Source organism: Arachis ipaensis, chromosome B1, assembly GCF_059453495.1.
Source record: "Arachis ipaensis isolate K30076 ecotype BB chromosome B1, ASM5945349v1, whole genome shotgun sequence".
NCBI classification, from domain to species: Eukaryota; Viridiplantae; Streptophyta; class Magnoliopsida; order Fabales; family Fabaceae; genus Arachis; species Arachis ipaensis.
In genome coordinates, this window is record NC_142436.1 from 137,596,755 (window position 1) to 137,623,337 (window position 26,583).

Genomic DNA, 26,583 nt, shown 5'->3' on the forward strand with positions numbered 1-26,583 from the left:
TGCCGTCTTCGTCTAGAATTAAAACCCTGAGGCCACTGCGACTCTTAACTCTTGACAAAGCAATATAAAGTTGTCCATAGGTGAACACTGATTTTGGCAAGTAAAGTCCTACATGTCATAATGATTGACCCTGACTCTTGTTAATGGTCATTGCAAAGCATACTGTTAATGGAAATTGTCTCCGTTGAAACTTAAATGGTAACCCTGAATTTGAAGGGATCAAGTTTATTCTTGGAATGCACACTTTATCTCCAATATTTCTACTGGTCACTACTGTCACTCCAATTACGTTGCTGCCAAGTTCGTTAACTATTAATCTTGTCCCGTTGCATAATCAGGTTTATGTTTTGCAGTAGCATTACAACGACTCATGGCTAAAAAGTCAACTTGTGATTGGGTAGTCCCGAACATTTGATGTCATTTAGGAACTCTGGTGTGAACCACTCTTGTTGTATATCTTCATTCTCATCAGCTTGACATGTTGTGTCAAAACTCAAATACTCCTTTTCCATCCCTAGAAAGATTGTCAAGACAAAATCGTTTACCTTCTCGACACTCTCAAGCATGGGTGCAAAAATTGTCCTACTCTGAAAATACCTGTAATCTGACATGTTTTACAACAAATTTGGATATGCAAAGTCTATCTAATGAAAGAGAGGGTCATCAATAGTTGTAATCAATAGATCATCTGGAATTTTAATTTCTAATTCATCACCAACAACAGAACCAATATTTCAATTTCCAACATCAAGTATCCAATTAACAAATCTCTTCATTTCACCTTCATCTTGATCTGAAGAAGACATTAGAAGCCTCATGTTCGTATGCAGTTTCAAAACCTTACAAAACGACCACAGATGAGATGAGTTAATAGTTGATGTCAATATATTGTGTCTACTCCTTTTCGGAATCACCGGAAGTATCTGTCTGAAATTACCTCCTAGAACAACAACCTTACCACCAAATGGTTGATGTGTCTTATGTTAATTGGTAACTGACATAAGATCCCTGAGCGTCCGATCAAGTGCTTCAAAGCACATTTTATTGAGTATTGGAGCTTCATCCCAAATTATTAAACTACTTTAGATGAGCAGCTCAGCCTTCAAACTGTCATGCTTGATATTGCAAGTAGATTTATCAGTAATTGTAATGGGTATTGAAAATCTAGAATGAGCTGTTCTGCCACCAAGTAGGAGTAAAGACGCAATTCCACTAGATGCGACATTTAAAACAATCTTTCCTCTAGACCGAATAGCAGAAGAAAGTCCATTCCAAATAAATGTCTTACCACACCCACCATGCCCATAAAGGAAGTAAAAACCACCAGAGTCTGTAATAACAGCATTGAGTATCTCATTGAATACTAACCTTTGCTCATGAGTCATCTTTTGTTCCGTATATAAGTTTGTATGAGTCAACTCATTTGTGTCATATGCTAACTCTTCCTCTATTAGCTTATTCTGAAAAAGGCGAACATCAAACATCTCAGGATATGGTATTGATTGATAGTCTCTTAAAGATCTCGCATTGCTATTGAGTATCTTCTCAATCTCAATAAGGCAGAGGTTTTTCAATTTGTCATCAGTCATGTTTAGTCCTAGCAAAAGCACATGGTGGTTTTATGAAATATTTAATAAGTAATTTCAAAATAAAACTATTAATATTATTAATAAAAATAAAAATAATAAGAGAATACAATCTTGATATAAAAAAGACATAGTAAAATATCTTGATTTTTCAAAGCTTTTTTTCCTCTCATATAGTATTCCATCAGTTAATAATGTCCAAGTTGCATTCCAAACACGCTCTGGGTTGCTAATGCTATTAGATATCAGTAGCATCGCAAATAATTTTCTCAATTGATGACCAGATGCAAGTTTAGCTACCTCATTAATAGCTGTAATGAATTCTCTATCATCGCACAGTAGTCCCATGGAATAGCAAGCATCTTGGAAGGTAGAATATGTAATTCCATTAATTGTCCTAATAGACTCATATGTTGTGCAACCTCTCTGAACAACTAACAAAATTCTCATATAATAAATATCACCTGTACCTGATGGAACATAGTTTAACCTCCCGATAGAATACCCTCTTTTGCGTGGATGTCATTCTCTTGCTTCTCTATCATAAACAAATTGATTTGGAAACTCCGCATATGTCAAAATTTGACCTGACTCAAATTTTTTATTGGCCTCCATCGATGCTAAGAACATCGTACATTTTTCTTCCTATTCTTCCACGATTTTCTCAAGATCATCATTGTCTTTAAAGATGATATTTTGCTCTCCAGGCAAATGAAAGGTTTTCATCACTGAAGGCCAATCTAATTCGATTTGTGTGCTCCAATGAATCTATAATAATTATATAGCATATACCAAAGATTGTTTTTAATAGACCAATTGAAAAATTAAATGTTTGGTCTTTAAGTAATAAAAGCATATTAACATACGCTGGCTTTGTAACTAGTCGATATTGTTTGATGTTTGTTGAAGCTGTTGTTGACTTGTCTGATGACATGGGCTATCATATGCTCCACGTGTGATACCTGAATTACTAATACTATTAATATTGGTACATTGTTCTTTTTCACCTACAGAGTGTGGATTAGTAGTTGGAGACCTTGGTTGATAAGGTGTTGGGTTATTACCTAATAAGATAATTCGAGACATTAGTTTCGAACAAATTTTCTGTTAAAGTTTATAATTGAATAAATGGTAGGAAAATCAAAATACATAAAGTGAATGCATATTCACATAATCAAGTTTCAAAAAAAATCATCCAAAAATCAACTTGTATTGATGTTGCTATTTGTAATGTCCGACAACACCGATTCAAAATGCACACCATTGAAACTATCACTCGGATTTCCTATAATTTTTTTATAAACAAATTTAGTAGAATGTTACGAAGATAATATAAACTAATAATTTATTACTTGTCAATAGCTAAATAATGTATAGAAAATATTGTATTTTATGGGATTTTATTTCGCCAAAATACCCGTGACCCACCACGCACATTTGCTCCTTTTTCTCTGTTCCTATTCCATCAAAAATTCTAAATCAATCATTATGTTTTGTTATATATTTATATCCATGTAGTTCTCATTTTCGCTCTATTTTTTTTTTCAACCATTTTACCAACTATCCTGTTTGAATTCAACCACCTCACTCCTCTGCATCTCTACTCAATAAATAAATAACTAAATGCTCAGTTTAACTTCAATGGCGACTTTAATTTTCTTTTCATTCTCATTTATTTAGTTACGTAAATATATTTTACGAAAAATAATATATATTTTTTCACAAAAGTTTCTTTTTTCAAATAAATATAAGTTTAATCTCACAGTCAATAAATTCAACTATTAGTTAAAATCTTTTTTTTATTTCTTTAAATAAAGAAATTGAAAATAAATAGCTTATAATTAAAAAGAAAGAAAAAAATGAAAGTACCTCTATTATTATCCAGAGACAATCTAAAAAATAACAATGTAAATGGAGTAAAGAGAAAATTTATAAATGTGACAAATAAAAAAATTAAATTTAAAAATCAAAACGGTTAAGAAGTCACTTAATTAGGAATTAGTATTAGAATTTCAAATTTCAAAATTTTAAATAGAATTTACTAATTAGTTAGTGCAAATTTTAAATAAAATTTTTTAATTAAAAGTTTGTTTTTCACCAGGAATATAGGAATTTGCTAATTTAAAAATGATTTTATTAGTTTTGTCATAAATAATGTCAATCCTATTATTTGTCGATAAAAATAAATAAAATTAAATACAATCTAAAAATTAATAACCTTACAAATTACATAAATTTAGAAAAATATTTAAAAAGAGAAAAAAAATGAAAGTATTTCTATTGTGCAGAAATAATTTAAAAGATAACAATGTAAATTGAGTAAAGAGAAAATTTATAAATGTGGAAAGTAAAAAAATTTAAATTTAAAAATCGAAACGGTTAAAAAGTCACATAATTAGGAATTAGTATTAGAATTTAAAATTTTAAATTTTTAAATAGAATTTTCTAATTAGTTAGTACAAATTTTAAATTTTTAAATAAAATTTCCTAAATTAATTCAATTTTGTCGGAACAACATTGGAAACAGAATTAAATATAGAAAAATGTCAAATTAAAATTTTTTTTTAAATAGTATAAATAACCTCACATTTTAATAAGACTGGTAATTCTATTTACTTTAATATAATCTTTTGTAATTAGCATAGTAACTTATAAATTATATAAAATTTTAAAAAATATTCTCAGACCAATTACTTACTTAAAAATTCAAAAAAAAAGTTTATTTGAATTTAAATTTAAAATTTTAAACATAATACTTTAATTAAAAATTATAATTAGATTTTCTTTTTAAAATAAGTACACATTAAAATTCAATAACTAACTTAATTGTATCAACAATAATTCATATGAGAAATTTATAACTTTATGACATTAAATACTAAATTAAAAATTAACAGAATATTAACGATGTGAATCAAATTAAAAATAAAACCATAATTAATAACCAAATAACTTCAATTTATATTTAAAAAAATTATAAATTTCAAACATAAAAATCCAAAAGAACTAAAAGAAAAATAACAACTCAAGAAAGGACAATGTTTCCACCAAAAAACAAACATATACTTGACATTATTCTATTAGATATACTCTAAAAGGGATTCTAAAACATGTGCATCCAAATTCTCAAGTTTCATTCTCAATCTTGATCTTCTTGCAAGTTGAGGTATCTCCTTGCACTTTCGAATCTTCCGACTTCGAGGATAGTCGCTTGGTTGGTGTAATAGCATTTTCCAACACTTCGGATTCATCATTGTCCGCAACTTCATTGGAGAATTCAAGCAACAAATTCTGTACAAAATACTACGTTAAATTAAAGACTTCCTTCTCACCTTTGATTTTATCTCAATAATATTTTTTTAATAAAATAAAGATCTAACTTTGAGAAAACAAACAAACAAAAAATTCATTTTTTGAACAAATACCTTAATACCTTCTACTTTCTCCCCTTCAATGATTGAGGAAGTCTTTGAAGTTGGAAGCAAACCACCGGTGTAGTCAACATCCTAAAATTATAATTAGTTATTAATTATTATTTATAAATTAGATACTACTAATGACCAAAGAAGAGAAAAATAAACTGCTTTTTAATAGAAAGTACACTTATAAACTGTATGTACTCACAATTTGAATAGGGTGAGCCTTTTTGAATTTATTTATGAGGGACACATTATCAGTCATCTTCTTAACTTTATAAAAAGGTGAAAAAAATATGGATTATCAGATATTTAAACTTCAACGATGAAGAGAAATGTCTTATTAATTAGGTTGAGTAAAAGTGTAGGTGTGTCCGACAGATCTCCTTTCTGCAGGGTATTACATAATATATTAATAATAAATAATATAAAAATTAATATTAAAAATATTTTCACTAATGTTTTTAGAAATAAATATTGGTTAGAATTTACCAATAAGAGTGGATCAAGTATCTCTACACAGATCTTTCCCAAAACTTGTTTTGCCTCCTTGTCACGAATCGAGACACAAGAACCCTCTTAACTGAGGCGTGTATTTTTCCTCCCTAAAATTGATAAACAAAAATCAAAGAACAATTAGATGGGAATAAACGAACAAATTTAAAATATAAATAATATAAATTTAAAACAAAATAAAAAATATTAGTAGAAAACTCACGTCTTCATCGAGCCAAACCATCTCAATTAAGTATGGCAATGAAGAATTACCGTAACTTGATAGTGTCTATAACCGTATCACTCGTATACGTACACACAAATTGTCGATTGTAGGTTTGATTTCCGCGATTATGTGACATCCATTGGAATAAGTAGAGAAATTTTAGATTTTGGATGTATGTAAAGAAAGGGGTTTGATGCACTTTGAATTGTGGTGCTACACATATCTCATAACTTATACTTTTATAGTTGACTCATAGCTAAAATTTTTTAAATTTGATTGACTTTAATTTAAATTTGAATTAAATTTGCAGATAAAGTAAATAAATATATTAACAATTTTTAAAATTCTAAATTAACGTAAATATATTTAAATTTACGTATGTAGCTGCAATTTTTGAAAAAAATCTACAAAAATTTAAAAAATAGTGCTAAAAAGAATCAATAAATTTTTAAAAATTAGTGTTAAAATTTAAAAAATAACAACCTAAGTAAAACAATTTAAAATTTAAAAAATAACAACCTAAGTACAACAATCTAAGATTTAAAAAATAACAACCTAAATAAAAAATTTAAAATTTAAAAAATAACAACATAAGTATAACAACCCAAATAAATAATTTAAAATTTGAAAAAATAACAACCAAAGCAAATAATAATATAATTTATAAATATAAATCTAAAAAAATTTCTAGTGACGACACCTAAACAAATAAACTCCCAAACTCAACGTATGAGCGCCACATCAGCATATGAGCTTCTCATTTGTATTACTATAAAGATTTGAACTTCAACGATGAAGAGAAATGTGTTATCAATTAGGTTGAGTAAAAGTGTAGATATATCTGATAGATGGTATACATAATATATTAATAATAAATAATATAAAAATTACCATTAAAAAATATCTTCACGAATGTTTTTAGAAATAAATATTGGTTAGAACTTATCAATAGGAGTGGATCAAGTATCTCTGCACAGCTCTTTCCCAAAACTTATTTTGCCTCCTTGTCAAAGATTACGAAACATGCACAGTCAGAATCACCAATGACACCAAGTTTTATTCGGTACCTGCTTAAAAAAAAATAACATAAAAAAAAGTTAAATATAAACTTATTCAATATCTAATCCAATGTGCATAGACTTTTATTTAAAAAAATAAATAAATAACCTTTGAGTTATGAACATTTGAAAGGTTTTGTAAAAGCATATGTGAACCTGTTGCATTCACATTGGCCGTACCACTAGTTTAGAGTATCCATAATATGACTTATAGTAGCCAAGACAACACAAACAACATTCTTAAAAAAAAAAACTTAATGATTTAAATTTCTTAAATTTGGTGAGTTTTTAAATCTAAAGGATATACTTAAATAAATAAGATGAATAAACAAAAATAATCTATATAGAACGAATTTCCATTATTTTTTTCTCAACTTTTTTTCAAAAAAGAAAATTACCATATCTAATTCTTTCAACTGCTCAATAGTTTTGCCTTGATAAATTTTTAAGAATGCAGCCTCATTTGGAATTCCATCGATGTTACCCCTAGATTCTTCAAATCTTACAAAGCTAGATAAATAAAGCAAATTTAAAAAAACTATGTTCGATAACACACACATAGTATAAAACTAAAGAATTAAAAAAAATATACCCACCTATTTTTAAATTGGATGACACTTGCATCTTTAAGATTGAAGAACATCTTTGTGCCATACATAAAATTTTGTAAAACAATCCTTTTTAAAAAATTTAATTTAATACAAAATGAGTAAAAATTCACATAAAAAATGAGTAAAAGTTCACATATAAAAATATATTGTTAAAAAATTATGGATAAATATTACCATTATATAATTTCACTCTAACAAATTGTAAGACGACAACAGCTCCATCCTTATTGCCGGATCCCAAAAAAGCATTTAATTCATGTGCATAGTTGCCAAAAAATACACACTCCATTATATAGAATGTTTAATGTTAAATATTTTTTTATAATAAAATAAACAAAAAATAATTATAACTAAAAAAGTAACTACCAATAAAATAATATTAAATTATATATATATATATATATATATATATATATTTTATAATTATAACTAAAAAAGTAATTACCGATAAAATAATATCAAATTATATATATATATATATATATTATATTTTTAAAATTAAAAAATTAATAATAAAATTAAAATATCAAACACAATTTAAAAAAATTAATAATTAATTTATTATTTTAAATTCGTAAGAAACAAATCACGGAAAGAATGCTTTTTATTATTTTTTTTAAATTTAAATACTTTTTTTTAAATCAATCCGAAGTGATTTTTTCAAAAAATTTAAATACTTGACGTTTAAAAATGGCGTCTTTTGAATCTAAAAAATTATAACTAAGCTTAATGTTAGTTAAGATACATTTGTTACTTATTAATAATATTAATAAAAATATTTATAATAAAATAAGTTAAAATAACAATTTAAAAAAATGAGATTATCAAAATTTTTATATTTATAAAAATAAATGTATAATTACCCATCATTAAGCTCTAATTCAATAATAGTGTGCTTGGTAGATTTATTATCTTTTTCAAGAGTTCTTTCTCTCCCAATTTTAGATCAATAAGTTTGCTAAAAAAAAAACACAGCCGAAATTATCAATAAAATAAATAAATTTATAAATAAATCATACTTTTTTTTAAATAATAAACTTACCAACTAAATAGGTGCAATCGTACCGAGGAGTATTGAGAGTGTCAAAACTCACAAACTTAAATCTATATCGTGGGATATTTGACAATTTTAGAAGTCTGTGCACATCAGTACGTTGGTTTAAATTAACCACATACTCATGATGTGTAGTCTTGAAGGAACCCTTATTGAGTCCAATACCAAAATATCTTATTTGGTAAGATATTCCTTCCTCCAGCAAATTCACAAATCGAGACACAAAAGCCCTTTTTAACTGAGGCATGTATTTTTCTTCCCTAGAATTGATAAACAAAAATCAAAGAACGATTAGATGGGAATAAACAAATAAATTTAAAATATAAATAATATAAATTTAAAACAAAATAGAAAATTATTAGTAGAAAACTCACGTCTTCATCGAGCCAAACCATCTCAATTAAGTATGGCAATGGAGAATTTTCGTAATTTGGTAGTGTCCATAACCGTATCACTCGTATATGTACACACAAATTGTCGATTGTAGGGTTAATGTCTGCAATTTTGTAAATAACAGCCATTAGAATAAGTAGAGAAATTTTAGATATACGTAAAGAAAGGAATTGATGTACTTTAAATTGTGGTGCTATACATATCTCATAACTTATATTTTATAGTCGACTCATAACTAAAATTTTTTAAATTTGATTGACTTTAATTTAAATTTAAATTAAATTTGTAGACAAAGTAAATAAATATAAATATAAATATATTAAAAATTTTTAAAATTCTAAATTAACGTAAATCTTTATAGTAATATTAGTATGTAACAACCGAAGTATAATTAACGTAAATCTTTTTAAAACTCTAAATTTCTTTAAAAGAACGTATGTAGCTCAAATTAAAAAAAATCAACAAAATTTTAAAAAATAATGCTAAAAAGAATTAACAAATTTTTAAAATATAGTGTTAAAATTTAAAAAATAACAACTTAAGTAAAATAATTTAAAATTTAAAAAATAACAACCTAACCTAAGTATAACAATCTAAAATTTAAAAAATAACAACCTAAATAAAATAATTTAAAATTTAAAAAATAACAACTCAAGTAAAACAATCTAAACAAATAAAATAACAATCTAAGTAAAACAACCTAAACAAAAGATTTAAAATTTGAAAATAATAACCTAAGTAAATAATAATTTATAATTTATAAATATAATTCTAAAAATTTCTAATACGACACCTAAGCAAATAAACTTTCAGACTCAACGTATGAGTGCCACGTCAGCACATGTGCTCTCCATTTGTATTACTACTAGTGTTAAACCCGTGCGATTATTTAAATTTGATAAGTTAAATTAAAAATAATATTTTATAACCATATATTTTTTAAATTTAGTATAACACTATCATCGTCGTTATATAATAAACGTGTTAAATATGTTATTTTATCTTTATTCAAAGTAAAATATAAATAGACGAATTTGAAGTTTATAATATTCTTGAACCATAAGGAGGGAGACATGAAAAAAATAAGAATATATATAACTGTAATAATAGCATGTTAATTTTACACTAAATTTTATATCAAAAAGCTAATAAAAATTTATCAATCGATAATCTAGTATCTTAGTAACTTCATTAGAAAAGCAATTGGCATACGATGTTGTACTCCTTGTTACATATTTTATTTCAAATCTGAAAAAGAGTTATAGATAAATTAGTTATATCTATAGTAAATATTTGTACAAAAGTATAAATCATGACATGCTATTAAAATAAAATAATATTATTCTTACCTAAATATTATTAAAAACCTCTTTGAACACGACATTTGTTGTTGATGACTTTGGATTGCCGTCTTTGTCTAGAATTAAAACCATGAGGCCACTGCGACTCTTAACTCTTGACAAAGCAACATAAAGTTGTCCATGGGTGAACACTAATTTTGGAAAATAAAGCCCTACATGTGATAATGATTGACCCTGACGCTTGTTAATGGTCATTGCAAAGCATACTGTTAATGAAAATTGTCTCCGTTGGAACTTAAATGGCAATCCTGAATCTGAAGGGATCAAGTTCATTCTTGGAATGTACTTTTATCTCCAATATTTTTACCAGTCACTACCATCGCTCCAATTACGTTGCTACCAAGTTCGTTAACTATTAATCTTGTCCCGTTGCATAAACCTGAAGTTTGGTCTATGTTTCACAGTAGCATTACAACGACTCCTGGCTTCAAAGTCAACTTGTGATTGGGTAGTCCCGAACATTTGATGTCATTTAGGAACTCTGGTGTGAACCACTCTTGTTGTACATCTTTATTCTCATCAGCTTGACATGTTGTGTCAGAGCTCAAATACTCCTTTTACATCCCTGAAAAGATTGCCAAGACAAAATCGTTTACCTTCTCGACACTCTCAAGCATGGGTGCAAGAATTGCCCTACTCTGAAAATACCTGTAATCTGACATGTTTTGCAACAAATTTGGATATGCAAAGTCTACCAAATGAGAGAGAGTGTCATCAGTAGTTGTAATCAATAGATCATCTAGAATTTCAACTTCTGATTCATCACCAACAATAGAGCCAATATTTCCATTTCCAACATCAAGTATCCAATTAGCAAATCTCTTCATTTCACCTTTATCTTGATCCGAAGAAGACATTAGAAGTCTCATATTCGTATGCAGTTTCAGAACCTTACAAAATGACCACAGATGGGATGAGTTAATAGCAGATGCCAATATATCGTGTCTACTTCCTTTCGGAATCACCGGAAGTATCTGTCTGAAATCACCTCCTAGAACAACAACCTTACCACCAAATGGTTTATGTGTCTTATGTTGATCGGTAACTGACATAAGATCCCTGAGCGTCCGATCAAGTGCTTCAAAGCACATTTTATTGAGCATTGGAGCTTCATCCCAAATTATTAAGCTACTTTGGATGAGCAGCTCAGCCTTCAAACTGACATGCTTGATGTTGCAAGTAGATTCATCAGTAATTGTAATGGGTATTGAAAATCTAGAATGAGCCGTTCTGCCACTAGGTAGGAGTAAAGAAGCAATTCCACTGGATGCGATATTTAAAACAATTTTTTCTCTAGACCGAATAGTAGAAGAAAGTCAATTCCAAATAAATGTTTTACCACACCCACCATGCCCATAAACGAAGTAAAAACCACCAGAGTCTGTAATAACAGCATTGAGTATCTCATCAAATACTAACCTTTGCTCATGAGTCATCTTTTGTTCCGTATATAAGTTTGTATGAGTCAACTCATTTGTGTCATATGCTAACTCCTCCTCTATTAGCTTATTCTGAAAAAGGCGAATATCAGACATCTTAGGATATGGCATTGATTGAGTCTCTTAAAGATCTCGCATTGCTGTTGAGTATCTTCTCAATCTCAATAAGGCAGAAATTTTTCAATTCGTCATCAGTCATGTTTAGTCCTAGCAAAAACATATGGTGGTTTTATGAAATATTTAATAAGTAATTCAAAAATAAAACTATTAATATTATTAATAAAAATAAAGATAATAAGAGAATACAATCTTGATATATATATAAAAAGACATAGTAAAATACCTTGGTTTTTCAAAGCTTTTCTCCTCTCATATAGTATTCCATCACCTAATAATGTCCAAGTTGCATTCCAAATACGCTCTGGGTTGCTAATGCTATTAGATATCAGTAGCATCGCAAATAGTTTTCTCAATTGATAACCAGATGCAAGTTCAGCTACCTCATTAATAGTTCCAATGAATTCCCTATCATCGCACAGTAGTCCCATGGAATAGCAAGCATCTTTGAAGCTAGAATATATAATTCCATTAACTGTCCTAATAAACTCATATGTTGTGCTTGTGCAACCTCTCTGAACAGCTAACAAAATTCTCATATAATAAATATCACCTGTACCCAGTGGAACATAATTTAACCTCCCGTTAGAATACCCTCTTTTGCGTGGATGCCATTCCCTTGATTCTCTATCATAAATAAATTGATTTGGAAACTCAACATACGTCAAAGTTTGACCTGCTTCAAATTTTTTATTGGCCTCCATCCATGCTAAGAACATCGTACATTTTTCTTCCTCTTCTTCCACGATTTCTTCAAGATCGTCATCATCTTTAAAGATGATATTTTGCTCTCCAGGCAAATGAAAGGTTAATCTCATCATTGAAGGCCACCTTTGATGAATATTATACGCTAAGGTTCTCCACACAGCCTCACATGCAGACAAATATCTGCAATCATAAAATTGTTTGATCTCATCAATAACCTGAGCATCCTCTCCACTGGAAGCTTCCTTTGTAACTCCAACTGCTACCCTGTCTGCACCTTTATTCACGTACTTGAACAAATATTTGATAGCATTCGATTTGTTGCAGTACTCTACATTAACATGCGCTTGATAAGACATCAGCAGATATGCATTGTATGGAACCACATTTCTATTATCCATATGGACTCCCTTCTTCTCAGTAACCACCCCTGTGTCTCGTCTTCTATATGATGGGTATCCACTATCATCGATAACTGTGGTTTTACTAAATGTCTTGGGATAATATTTGGTGCAGTACCCATCTTTCATGCAGGGAGATTTTGAGAATGCTCTACCACATGGTCCATGAATCATATATGTAGATACAGCTCTAAACAATTTTGGGTGCCGAACAGGATCTGACAACTCTGAAGATATTAACTGATCAATTTGAGTTGTCGTTGTTATCTTATGGTCTCCACTTAACCATAAAAGAATGTGAGCATGTGGTTGACCTATTTTTTGGAATTCCACCGTATACATCCCTTATACCAAAAAGATAAAAAAAATTACATGTTATATTTAAACTATCTATTTTATGTATATACTTTGATAAATTAATGGTGAAAATAAAAAATCAACAATATGTTAAGTAAGAAAATATTTTGCCATTTATTTTATAACAATCTAAAGGAATATTTCTCTAAAAATAAGGTTGGATGATGAGCAATACCTGCATCTAGCACTCCAAATGGAATTCCTTGCTTAAGATCCGAGATTATCATGTCAAGCTTAATTTTGAACACTCTACACGATATATCCGGCCGGTCTTCAACCTTTAAGTTCCTTGGATTGTTAACCCTGCCAATCTCTTGCCAACTCGAGTTACATGTCATTGTGATGAAGAGTTATGGATATCCATTTTTCTTACAAATTGACATAGCATCTTGACAATTATTAAACATGTATCTCAATCCACCAGTGAAGGATGCAGGTAGGATGATACGTTTACCTGCTTTAGAAGTACGTGTCTCACCCCTAACAACTGCATCTTGAATCCCTTTGTATATATCACTCCTCACCTTGGTTTGGTTGTTTCGATAGTAGGTCAACCTTTGTGCTTCAATCATAGAAAAGCAATCAACCAAGAACTGCTGAAATAATCTTCCACCATTGACAATGGTTGCATACTCGACCTTTCTCTCTTGTATTCTAAATGCTATGAAGTCCCTTAAACTCACACGCTGTCTGTTTCTATTTGCATCAGCCCTATGAGATTCTCGCAAAGGAATGTCTTCTTGGTAGCCATCTTCACCATAAGGAAACATCATAGGGTACTGAAGAGGAATAAATGCGGTGTGTGTCTCATGAATCCTTTGCAGATGTCCGGACTTTAATTGAACTATAATATCACGTCCTGCATCTCCATAATCAAAATCTCCTACTATTAGAGCTGTGACCTCGTTAGAAGATGATAAATTGTAGACTCTCGCGTCCTTTGATCTTTTCCGGTACAACCGTAGCCTTATATTTGCAATATCTGCTTGATTCAGGTAGTTTTTCACTATCCTAAATGTGTGAGCAAGAACATTATGTTGATCGATCATGTCCTTGAGATCTAGAACTAAGAACTGGTCAATGTTGTTGTTGGTTGTTCTTGAACTGTATATAACATCAATTAAAAATATTAGTATTCATAATTAACCAAAATCAAAGTACGAACTACCTAAATATATTTTTAATCAGTTTGGAATGCATGATACAAACCTGAAAATCTCTATCCTGTTTGAGACCTCATTTTCTGTATCATAAATATATAACTCGCGAATTTTGGTCTTTGTTCCTCAATTGGCACCAAGTTTCCAATTCTGTGGTAGTTTTGTCTACTCACAATGAACTGAGGAGGACCTGTCCCATCATTGATGGAGGTCTCTATTTTACCTCCGAGGGACGTGAAGCAAAACATGCTATTATAAGTTCTTATATTATCCTTAAAGTGTTTGCTTCTCTGGTCTGCTCTAGATATTAAACCTTGCAAGAGCTGAGGTGGACGTTGCAAAAAGGGCAGTTGTACCTTTCCTCGCATACAACATATTGAGAACTCAATACTGGATCCTGTTTTGGACTTCTCTGATCTCTCCTCATACTACATCATGGTGTCGTAATGCCGACAAAAAAATTCTGGGTCACCAATATCTATCACATCTAATAATCACCAAGATAATAAATTATGTTTCAGTTATATCTGCAACAAATACTTTATATAAAAATATATCTTTCTTTCACCATGTTAAGTATAAAAATAATATTTATAAAAGATTATCGAAGACTGCAATTTATGGATTAAAAAGATGAGATCATATAATACAATTTCATTGTACCAACCTCAAGGTTTAAGTTTTACATGCATGCTAATCAAACAATAAGAATTACAATAAATCAATGTTCAAATACAAAAATTATAATATATAACCATATCTTAGTTTGAATTTTAAAAACTTGAACACTAAACGATAATTTTTTGTTTATAAAAAGTATAACAATAGTAAATAATAAAGTGCTGATATTGCTACTTCTTAGATTACCTGTATTCTCAGCAACATCAAATATGGCTGGGTATTCAATTTGCACAGAATCATCTAATATAGTCGTGTTTTCAGTAATATCCTCAACTTCAAAAATTTTTGAAAGATTTATAGTCAATTCCTTTAAGAATGTTTTTCTTTGTCTCAGGTGTCTTCCTTTTTCAGCTATGCACACTTCTTCTAATTCTTTAGTATCTAAATTTGAATTAGATGTACTTACTCCTGTAATCATTAGAGATAATAAATCAAGCACTTTATATTATAAATAAAGAAAAATGAATATATGTTAAATGTTTGGCTTTGTGATAATTATAATCTATCATGCTTATCTTACCATGTCTCTTTTGAAGTAGCATAGTCTTCCTATTCAGTCTTGCATCCCTTTGCAATCTAATTCGATTTGTGTACTCCAATGAATCTATAATAATTATTTAGCATATACCAAAGATTGTTTTTAATAGACCAATTGAAAAGTTAAATGTTTGGTCTTTAAGTAATAAAAACATATTAACATACGCTGGCTTTGCAACTGGTCGATATTGTTTGATGTTTGTTGGAGCTGTTGTTGACTTGTGTGATGACATGGGATATCATATGCTTCGCGTGTGATACCCGAATTACTAATATCACTAATATTGGAACATCGTTCTTTTTCACCTACAGAGTGTAGATTAGTAGTTGGAGACCTTGATTGATATGGTGTTGGGTTATTATCTAATAAGATAACTCGAGATATTAGTTTTGAACATATTTTATGTTAAAGTTTATAATTGAATAAATAGTAGGAAAATCAAAATACATAAAGTGCATGTACATTCACATAAGTAAGTTCCAAAAAAATCATCCAAAAATCAACCTGTATTGATGCTATTTGTAATGTTCGACAACACCGATTGAAAATGCACACTATTGGAACCATCACTCGAATTTTCTGTAATTTTTTCATAACAAATTTAGTAACATATTACGAAAACAATGTAAATTAATAATTTATTACTTGTCAAGAGCTAAATAATATATAAAAAATATTATATTTTATGGACTTTCATTCGGCCAAAATACTCATGACATGTTAGTTATTTTTTGTATGAAATCTACCTTGAATTGTGGTCCGCTTTGTAATTTCTTTGTCTTTTAATATCAATTTTCTCTTCAATCTTGCTTCTTTTTGGACTTCTTGCATCTTTCAATATATACCTGAAAATACCAAATAAATAAATTTTTTAACCAATTAAAAATATATATACATTATACATAATACATTTTTATTATCAATTTTTTTATATTATTAAAAAAATAAAGTACACAGGAGTGACATCATTTGTTTTTGGTATACATGTCCATCAAAACATAGACATGGGAGTACAAAGGAGTATATGTATGGTGTTTATTTACTGAGACAAAAATGATAAAAGACATGGTCATACACAAATACCCATTAAAAACATGTATTTTGTGTCTGTCTAAAATGTTGAGACACTAATTTTTTTACAATTTTTTTCATGTCTAACTTACCATATATAATATGAAATTAGTGTCTTCCTATGTCTATATAAAATCGCACAGGTTTTATTTTTATTGGCTGCTTTAATTTCCTTTTTATTCTCATTTATTTAGTTACGTAAACATATTTTACGGAAAATAATATATATTTTTTTACAAAAGTATCTTTTTTCAAATAAATATAAGTTTAATCTCACGATCAATAAATTCAACTTATAGTTAAAATCTTTTTTTTTTCATTTCCTTAAATAAAGAGATTGAAAATGAATAACTTATAAGTAAAAAGAGAGAAAAAGATGAAAGTACATCTATTGTTGTGTTGAGATAATCTAAAAAATAACAATGTAAATGAAGTAAATAGAAAAAATTTATAAATGTGACAGATAAAAAAATTTAAATTTAAAAATCAAAACAGCTAAGAAGTCACTTAATTAGGAATTAGTATTAGAATTTTAAGTTTCAAATTTTTAAATAGAATTTTCTAATTAGCTAATGCAAATTTAAAATTTTTAAATAAATTTTTTTAATTAAACGTTTGTTGTTCATTAAGAATATAGGAATTTGTTAATTTACAAATAAATTTTATTAGTTTCGTCATAAATAGTATCAATCCTATTATTTATCGATAAAAATAATAAAATTAAATATAATCTAAAAATTAATAACCTTATAAATTACGTAAATTTAGAAAAAAATATTTAAAAAGAGAGAAAAAGATGAAAGTACTTCTATTGTGGAGAGATAATCTAAAAGATAATAATAAAAATTTATAAATGTGGCAAGTAAAAAAATTAAATTTAAAAATCGAAATGGTTAAGAACTTACTTAATTAGAAATTAGTATTAGAAATTCAAATTTTAAATTTTTAAATAGAATTTTTTAATTAGTTAGTATAAATTTTAAATTTTTAAATAAAATTTTCTAATCAAACGTTCGTTGTCTATTAGGAATATAAAAATTTGTTAATTTAAAAATAATTTTTTTTAGTTTCATCATAAACAGTATTAACTTTATTATACCTTTTCTAAAATTTAAATAGTATTACATTTTTTTTAAAATAGTATAAATAACCTCACATCTTAATAAGACTGGTAATTTTATTTACTTTATTATAATCCTTTGTAATTAGTATAGTAGCTTATAAATTATATAAATTCTTAAAAAATATTCTCAAACCCAATTGCTTACGTAAAAATTAAAAAAAAAGCATATTTGAATTTAAATTTAAAATTCTAAACATAATACTTTAATTAAAAATTATAATTAGATTTTTTTTAAATAAATACACATTAAAAATTAATAATTAACTTAATTGTATCAATAATAATTCAAAGAAGAAATTTATAACTTTATGACATTAAATACTAAATTAGAAATTAACATAATATCAACGGTGTGAATCGAATTAAAAATAAAACCATAAGTAATAACCAAATAACTTCAATTTATATTTAAAAAAATTCTAAATTTCAAACATAAAAATCTTTATTATACCTTTTCTAAAATTTAAACAGTATTACATTTTTTTTAAATAGTATAAATAACCTCACATCTTAATAAGACTGGTAATTCTATTTACTTTATTATAATCCTTTGTAATTAGTATAGTAGCTTATAAATTATATAAATTCTTAAAAAATATTCTCAAACCCGATTGCTTACGTAAAAATTTAAAAAAAAAAAGCATATTTGAATTTAAATTTAAAATTCTAAACATAATACTTTAATTAAAAATTATAATTAGATTTTTTTAAATAATACACATTAAAAATTAATAATTAACTTAATTGTATCAATAATAATTCAAAGAAGAAATTTATAACTTTATGACATTAAATACTAAATTAGAAATTAACATAATATCAACGGTGTGAATCGAATTAAAAATAAAATCATAAGTAATAACCAAATAACTTCAATTTATATTTAAAAAAATTCTAAATTTCAAACATAAAAATCGAAAAGAACCAAAAGAAAAATAACAACTCAAGAAAAGATAATGTTTCCACCAAAACAAACATATGCTTGGCATTATTCTATTAGATAGACTCTAAAAGGGATTCCAAAACATATGCATCCAAATTCTCAAGTTTCATTCTCAATCTTAATCTTCTTGCAAGTTGAGGTATCTCCTTGCACCTTCGAATCTTCCGACTCCGAGGATAGTCGCTTGGTTGGTGTAATAGCATTTTTCAACACTTCGGATTCATCATTGTTCGCAACTTCATTAGAGAATTCAAGCAACAAATTCTGTACAAAATACCACGTTAAATTAAAGACATCCTTCTCACATTTGATTTTATCTCAATAATATTTTTTGAATAAAATAAAGATTTAATTTTTAGAAAACAAACAAACAAAAAATTCATTTTTTGAACAAATACCTTAGCACCTTCTACTTTCTCCCCTTCAATGATTGATGATGCCTTTGAAGTTGGAAGCAAACCACCGATATAGTTAACATCCTAAAATTATAATTAGTTATTAATTATTATTTATAAATTAGATACTACTAATGACCAAAGAAGAGAAAAATAAACTAATTTTTAATAAAAAATACACTTATAATTACAGTTACAACGAATTTCAATTATTTTTTTCTCAACTTTTTTTCAAAAAAGAAAATTACCGTATCTAATTCTTTTAATTGCTCAATGATTTTGCCTTGATAAATTTTTAAGAATGCAGCCTCATTTGGAATTCCGCCGATGTTACCTCTAGGTTCTTCAAATCTTACAAAGCTAGATAAATAAAGTAAAAAAAAAAAAACTATGTTAGATAACACACACATAGTATGAAACTAAAGAATTAAAAATAAAAAACCCACCTATTTTTAAATTGGATGACAGTTACCTTTTCTGGAAAATTTAATTTAATACAAAATAAGTAAAAATTCACATAAACAATAAGTAAAAACTCACATATAAAAATATATTGTTAAAAAATTATGAATAAATTTTACCGTTATATAACTTCACTCTAACAAATTGTAAGACGACAACAGCTGCATCCTTATTGCCGGATCCCAAAAAAGCATTTAATTCATATGCATAATTGCCAAAAAGTGCACACTCCATTATTTTTCTATATCAAATAGAATGTTTAATGTTAAATATATTTTTTTATAACAAAATAAACAAAAAATAATTATAACTAAAAAAGTAACTACCAATAAAATAATATCAAATTATATATATTTTATATTTTTAAAATTTAAAAATTAATAATAAAATTAAAATATCAAATACAATTTAAAAAAATTAATAAATAAATAATTAATTATTTTAAATTCGTAATAAACAAACTACGGAAAGAATGCTTTTTTTATTAATTTTTTTTTTAAATTTAAAATTTTTTTTAAATCAATCCGAAGTGATTTTTTCAAAAAATTTAAATACTTAGACGTTTAAAAACGGTGCCTTTGAATCTAAAAAATTTTAACTAAGCTTAATGTTAGTTAAGATACATTTGTTACTTATTAATAATATTAATAAAAATATTTATAATAAAATAAGTTAAAATAATAATTTTAAAAAATGAGATTATCAAAATTTTTATATTTATAAAAATAAATAGATAATTACCTATCATCAATCTCTAATTCGATAACAGTATACTTGATAAATTTATCATTCTTTTTAAGAGTATGTGCACATCAGTACGTTGGTTTAAATTAACCACATACTCATGTTGTGTAGTCTTGAAGTAAACCTTATTGAGTCCAACACCAAAATATCTTATTTGGTAAGATATTCTTTCCTCCAACAAATTCATGAATCGAGACATAAAAGTCCTCTTAACTGAGGCGTGTATTTTTCCTCCCTAGAATTAATGAAAAAAAAACGATTAGATGGGAATAAACAAATAAATTTAAAATATAAATAATATAAATTTAAAATAAAATAGAAAAATATTAGTAGAAAACTCACGTCTTCATCGAGCCAAACCATCTCAATTGAGTATGGCAATGGAGAATTTCTGTAACGGTAATGTCCATAACAGTATCACTCGTATACGTACACACAAATTATCGATTGTAGGATTGATGTCAACAATTTTGTGAATACCAGCCATTGGAATAAGTAGAGAGATTTTAGATATATGTAAAGAAAGGAATTGATGTACTTTAAATTGTGGTGTTTTACATCTCTCATAACTTATACTTTTATAGTTGCATCATAACTAAATTTTTTTAAATTTGGTTGACTTTAATTTAAAATTTTAAAAATAACAAACTAAGTAAAATAACTAAAACTTAAAATTTGAAAATAACAATTTAAACAAATAATAATTTAAAAATTTTAAACTAACGTAAATCTTTATAGTAATATTAGTATGTAACAACCGAAGAATAATTAACGTAAATTTTTTTAAAACTCTAAATTTCTTTAAAAAAATTTATGTAGCTGTAATTTAAAAAAAAATCAACAAAATTTTAAAAAATAATGTTAAAAAGAATTAATAGATTTTTAAAAAATAATGTTAAAATATAAAAAAGAACAATCTAAGTAAAATCTAAATAAAATTTAAAAAATAACAACTTAAATAAAATAATTTAAAATTTAAGAAATAACAACCTAAGTAAAACAATTCAAACAAATAAAATAATTTAAAATTTAAAAAATAGCAACCTAAGTAAAATAATCCAAACTTAAAATTTGAAAATAACAATTTAAGCAAATAATAATTTATAATTTATAAATATAAATCTAAAAATTTCTAGTGGCAACACGTAAGCAAATAAACTTCTAAACTTAACCTATGAACATCACGTCAGCAAATGAGCTCCCCATTTATATTACTATAAAGATAAAGATAAAAATAAAAATAAAGATATAAAAATAAAGATAAAGATAAAAATTAGATGAACGATTTAATTTGCATCGGTTTAAATTTGAAAACCTAATACTGAGTACAAAATTAACAAATATAAAAGGATGAGATGGTGAACAAATTTTGAACACCAAAACAACAGTCTAGTCGAAGAAAGGCAAAGGCAAAGGCAAAGAGAAGTGTCTGGAATTTTCTTTGCCCAACGCTCGCGCACACGAAATTCTAGAATCGTTTCTTCCGCCGCAAGTTCCCTCCCCACATAATCTTATTCCTCCCCTCTCTTTCTCTGTCACAGAATCATCACCTAACCAATTGCATCACCGCGCTGCTTTCAGAGTTGAACGCAATCACCAATCACAAGAAAGAAAGAACGAACGATGGAAGTGAGAATCGGAAGAACAGTTTCTCGGGGAATGATCCCACTGCTGGCCCTCCACACCTTCAGCGAGTACTACCGCTCCAACTCAAAACCCCCCATCACCGCCGCCCTCATCGCCGCCAACACCCTCATCTACCTCCGCCCCTCCTTCCTCCACTCCCTCCTCCCCTCCATCGACCAAGTCTGGTTCAACCCCCACCTCATCCTCAGGGTAAGTCCATTCCCCTCTCACTCTTCACTTTTCATAATTCACATTTGACCCTTCAATTTCATCTTATTTGCAGCACAAGGACCTGAAGCGCTTCCTCTTATCGCCGTTCTACCACATCGGAGAACCTCATCTTGTCTACAACATGCTCTCCCTTCTCTGGAAGGGGATCCAATTGGAGACATCAATGGGAAGCTTCGAATTCGCTTCCATGGTGGCTTCTTTGCTCGCTTTGTCGCAGGGGATCACGCTCATGCTCTCCAAATCGCTGCTTCTATTCTTCGATTACGAGAGACCTTACTACCACGAGTACGCGGTTGGATTCTCCGGCGTTCTCTTTGCCATGAAGGTCGTCCTCAACTCCCGCTCCGACGAATACACTTCCGTCCACGGCGTTATTGTGCCCTCGCGGTACGCCGCGTGGGCGGAGCTAATTCTGATTCAGATGTTCGTTCCTGGAGCGTCGTTCTTGGGCCACCTTGGTGGAATACTTGCCGGGATACTTTACATGAAGTTGAGGGGAAACTACTTTGGATCCGACCCTCTGAGTGTTTTGATGAGGAGTGTTGGTTCTGCGTTGAATTGGCCGGTTAGGTTTTTGGGAGGGTTGTTTCGGTCCCGGCGTGGGAGGATCACCGGGAGGGGGACGGTTGGTGGTGGCGGCAATCGGAGGAGGAGGGTTAATGGTGGTGATAATGGGGGTTTCTGGAGGTGCCAGGCTTGCACTTATGATAATTCAGCGTATTTGAGTGTCTGTGAGATGTGTGCTACTACAAGGGATGGAAGTGGATTGGCTTCTATGCAATGGGACAGGGATTTGGATGGACTTCCCTTGGATGAATTGCGGCGCCGAAGGATCGACAGATTTACTGGTAGAAGATGATGATGTTGATGGTGGATGATTGGATTGTTTTAGACAGGGTCTCCGGATTGCTGTATATGAATTAAGTTGAATGTGGAGGTTTCATCTCATAGGTATTAGCATCATTTTTTTATAGGACATAGTTTTGTAAAGAACTATACGTCTATACGACTATACCAGATGTCCAAATTGCCTTGTACTTAACTGCAATTCGTCGCCCGCAATTAATATCAATTCAGTAAGTTACATTCACCAAAAGATGGATATTTTCGTGCCTTTTTTTGGTTTGTTCATTTCATTCCAATTACATTCACCAAAGTTATTGATGCTTGTTCTTTTTGGGATTGCGTGGTTTTACTTTTAGACAGATCATATAGATAGCATTTAAGATGAAGTATTATGCTATATAGCTCAAAGATATTAGATTGTGCATATGACAGTAACTTGTTCTTGGATTATCAAGTAAACTAGAAAATCATTATAGTGATGTTACATCATTCAAGATACAATGTCAGGTAGAGTGAGAAGGCACACAAATTACAGAGTATAGTTCCAGAGAGTTAAACCTCTCAACTTTCTTGACACACCAAACCCTCTTGCCCTAGTTTCCTTTTTTCTAGAACATCTGCCACCTATTCATTTGTTACTAGTGCATGAATTCACTAGGGAGTGGACTCCATGGTTTGATTATGGTGCTATGGATGCTGGTTCTTGTTCCTACGCTTATGAGTGGGGGAATTTGGTTGGGTTGCAAAGTTAATTTCCGTAGAACTGGATAAATAAGAAAAACATCTGCTCTTAAGTTTCATGGTTTGATCTATATGTTTTCTCAAATTTTTGTTTGATTCACAATATTCCATATGTACTCTTATGGAGTTATGGTCTTGATCCATTCTAAATTTATGACATTAGGAAGTAAACAAATAGGTGGATGAAATCATCCAAAAATCTCAACAGCGAAAGGGAGCACAAACGGCAGCCTTCAAGTATGGTGGATACCGCAAAAATGGCCCATGTTCAAGTTCTTGCTGGTGCAACTTGTGACCATGGCCTGGAGTTAAAAAATGTAGAGTACCCAACTGGTCTTTCTTATTTTTAACATTTGTAAAAAAAAAAAAGGGCAAAAAAGAAAAAAGAAAAGAAAAGAAGCAGTTTTTCCAATTCTTCTAGTTATTTGTTATTATCCACTGTCCTGCTTAACCTATCAATCATCTATTTGTTGAAGTGTTTGGTTGAAATGCAATTCAACCTAAAGGCCAAGCTGTCGCCTGTCATTATATATATGCAATTAATCTCTATTACTTGAAGTCTTTGGTTGAAACACAATTCAAACTAAAGGCGAAAAAACATTGATATTCCAGATTGTGATTATGTGATCCTTTGAACCAGAATAAAGTGGCAAAGAGGATGGGTAAGGACATGATGACAGAAGGAATGGTGTTTAGGTAATGTCTGGGATTATGGTTGAAGGGGGGGGGGGGGGGGGTTGATGTGTTTTCGTTGGTGGCTGAGCAAAACATGGTGACCTTGTTGGGTCCATCATCCATGGTGGCTCTAAAGGTGTTGATGGAGCTATTCAAAGGTAAAGACGAAGGGTATTGGTGGTGGTTGACGGTTTGGTGGATTGCTGGAGGTGGTGGTGTTAAGGGTGATAATCAATCAATCAATCATTGTACCCAAAAATAAATAAAAGCTGCAAATGCAAGAAGAGAATGGTATTATTAATTCATCATTATAGTCATAGGATACTTGTAATATATGATATCCAACACTGAACTACTGAAGAAGAATCATGTCAGTTTGGCCAATAGTACATGAATTCCCAGAGCCCTGTTTGACTATTTGAACCATACATGCCTTCAGCAGATATCAGCCATGAACATCCATCACCGCCGCATCGGACAAAGTCCCTGTGGAAGTCATAGGCATCAAAATGGTACTCCTGAACTCTCTCCCACTCCAAATCACAGTAAAAGAGTGTGGTTCCGACAACGTCGTCATGGAAGTCCCACCCAAACTCATCCCCATATGCTATACTATGCTCACCCAGATCAGTATCTTTGGATTTACAATGCAGGGTCATGTTCTTCCCAGATCCTAGCCTGTTCTTGATGCTCACATGTTTGGCCTCAACAACAATTGGGGTGCACAACCCTATTACCAGAAAAAGCAGGGCAACAAGATAAGTTATCTTTGCTAATATTGCCACATAAGCTTCCATTTAGGCTTCCTTGTTGTTCCCAATCTGCTTCGGACTCAACAGTATCTGATGCAAAACATAAACAGATGAAACCTCATCATAGTTTATATAGAAAATTGCTATCTGACAAGGTTTCTGGCATTGGTTTTGCCGTGCATGTAATGTTGAAAGGCCTTTAAGAGAGATGCATTACTTTTATTTGTTTGACAACTGACTCGTGATTTTCGGAGTGTGTCCTATATTTCCTTCTTTTTGAAGTTTGAACAGAATATGATACATGATAAGTTTGTGTAATTGTTACAATTTAAAACTCATAGTATCAGAACCGACCCGGCAATCGACTTGGCCAGGTCACTGAGTCATTGGGTTACAGGTTCAACTGGTAGGTCACAGGTTCAACCGATTGATCCGGTCATAATTAAATAATTATATAACATTTAATTTTTTATATCAAATTAACTTATTTTCTAATTTATTAATTAATTAGTATCTATTACATTATTCAAATACAGAAAAGCTCTACATCCATGTAAAAATTACATGAATGGTATCCAAGTACCTTTCACTCCACGCATTTTCCCCCTCCACATACTCGTTTGTTTTACGCGCGCCTTATATAACGTATAAACGTAATCCTTATTTTGCGTGATCAACCTTTCTCAACGTAAACCTTTCTCAACGTAAACCTTTCCATATAACGTAAACCTTTTTCGCGTTCTTCTTCTTGATGTTGTTCTTCTTCTTCTTTTTCCTGTTCTCCTTCTTCTTCTTTAACCTAATTAAATTCGTTGTTCTCCTCTATTCGCATTTTTCTTCTCTGCATTATGGATCTGGATTGACTTCAACGTAATTAGCTTCGTCGTTCATCTTCTTCTTTGTTTTCTTCTTTGATTTGCACTTCTGAATTGAAACAATGAATGAATCAACTTTAAATCAGTTGAATGAGTGTGCGATTTTGATAATTCTTCCGAAACGCATCAATTTGATGAGGTTTGGATTATTGAATTTTGAATCGAATTCAATGGAATGAAATTGCTAATTTTATTTGAAGTGAATTGAATATACTGAGGTGATCTATATCTGAATTGAATTGAATTGATAATATGTAACTGTGAGTAACTGTGAGTGTGAGTCACTGTGAGTAACTGTGAGTAAATCTGAGTAACTTTTTTGTTCAGTAATTACTAAAGAGTTGATTCACCATGTGCATGTGTTCGGTTTGGTATGCAGAAAGGAGTCTAAAAATAATTAGACGAATATAGTGTTTAGAGTTTAGGGTTCAGGGTTTATGATTTAGGGGTTTAGGGGTTTAGGAGTTCAAGGTTTAGGGTTAGGGCTTTAGGATTTTAGGG

The 26,583-nt window shown here is 29.5% G+C and overlaps 4 protein-coding genes and 1 pseudogene across 4 annotated transcripts; 1 reads left to right on the plus strand and 4 right to left on the minus strand.

The window, feature by feature from the left end:
- Positions 1-1,082: 1,082 nt before the first annotated feature.
- On the minus strand, positions 1,083-1,589 carry LOC148578546 (uncharacterized). Its single transcript, XM_088503089.1, has one exon. The coding sequence runs from the start codon at positions 1,587-1,589 to the stop codon at positions 1,083-1,085; it is 507 nt and encodes a 168-aa protein (XP_088359215.1).
- Positions 1,590-4,712: 3,123 nt separating this feature from the next.
- On the minus strand, positions 4,713-7,439 carry LOC148578547 (uncharacterized). The gene is made up of 5 exons (XM_088503090.1): positions 7,378-7,439; positions 6,724-6,790; positions 5,495-5,548; positions 5,012-5,092; positions 4,713-4,877 (listed from the first exon to the last, which is right to left on the minus strand). Exons 1-5 carry the CDS (start codon positions 7,437-7,439, stop codon positions 4,713-4,715), a joined length of 429 nt encoding a protein of 142 aa, XP_088359216.1.
- Positions 7,440-10,188: 2,749 nt separating this feature from the next.
- On the minus strand, positions 10,189-14,268 carry LOC107619557 (uncharacterized; annotated as a pseudogene).
- A 7,439-nt stretch (positions 14,269-21,707) lies between these two features.
- Positions 21,708-23,289, plus strand: RBL14 (RHOMBOID-like protein 14). Its single transcript, XM_016339237.3, has 2 exons — positions 21,708-22,172; positions 22,246-23,289. Exons 1-2 carry the CDS (start codon positions 21,960-21,962, stop codon positions 23,050-23,052), a joined length of 1,020 nt encoding a protein of 339 aa, XP_016194723.1. The 5' UTR covers positions 21,708-21,959; the 3' UTR covers positions 23,053-23,289.
- A 1,463-nt stretch (positions 23,290-24,752) lies between these two features.
- On the minus strand, positions 24,753-25,252 carry LOC107619566 (self-incompatibility protein S1-like). Its single transcript, XM_016321861.3, has one exon. It carries the CDS (start codon positions 25,250-25,252, stop codon positions 24,827-24,829), a length of 426 nt encoding a protein of 141 aa, XP_016177347.1. The 3' UTR covers positions 24,753-24,826.
- Positions 25,253-26,583: the final 1,331 nt, after the last annotated feature.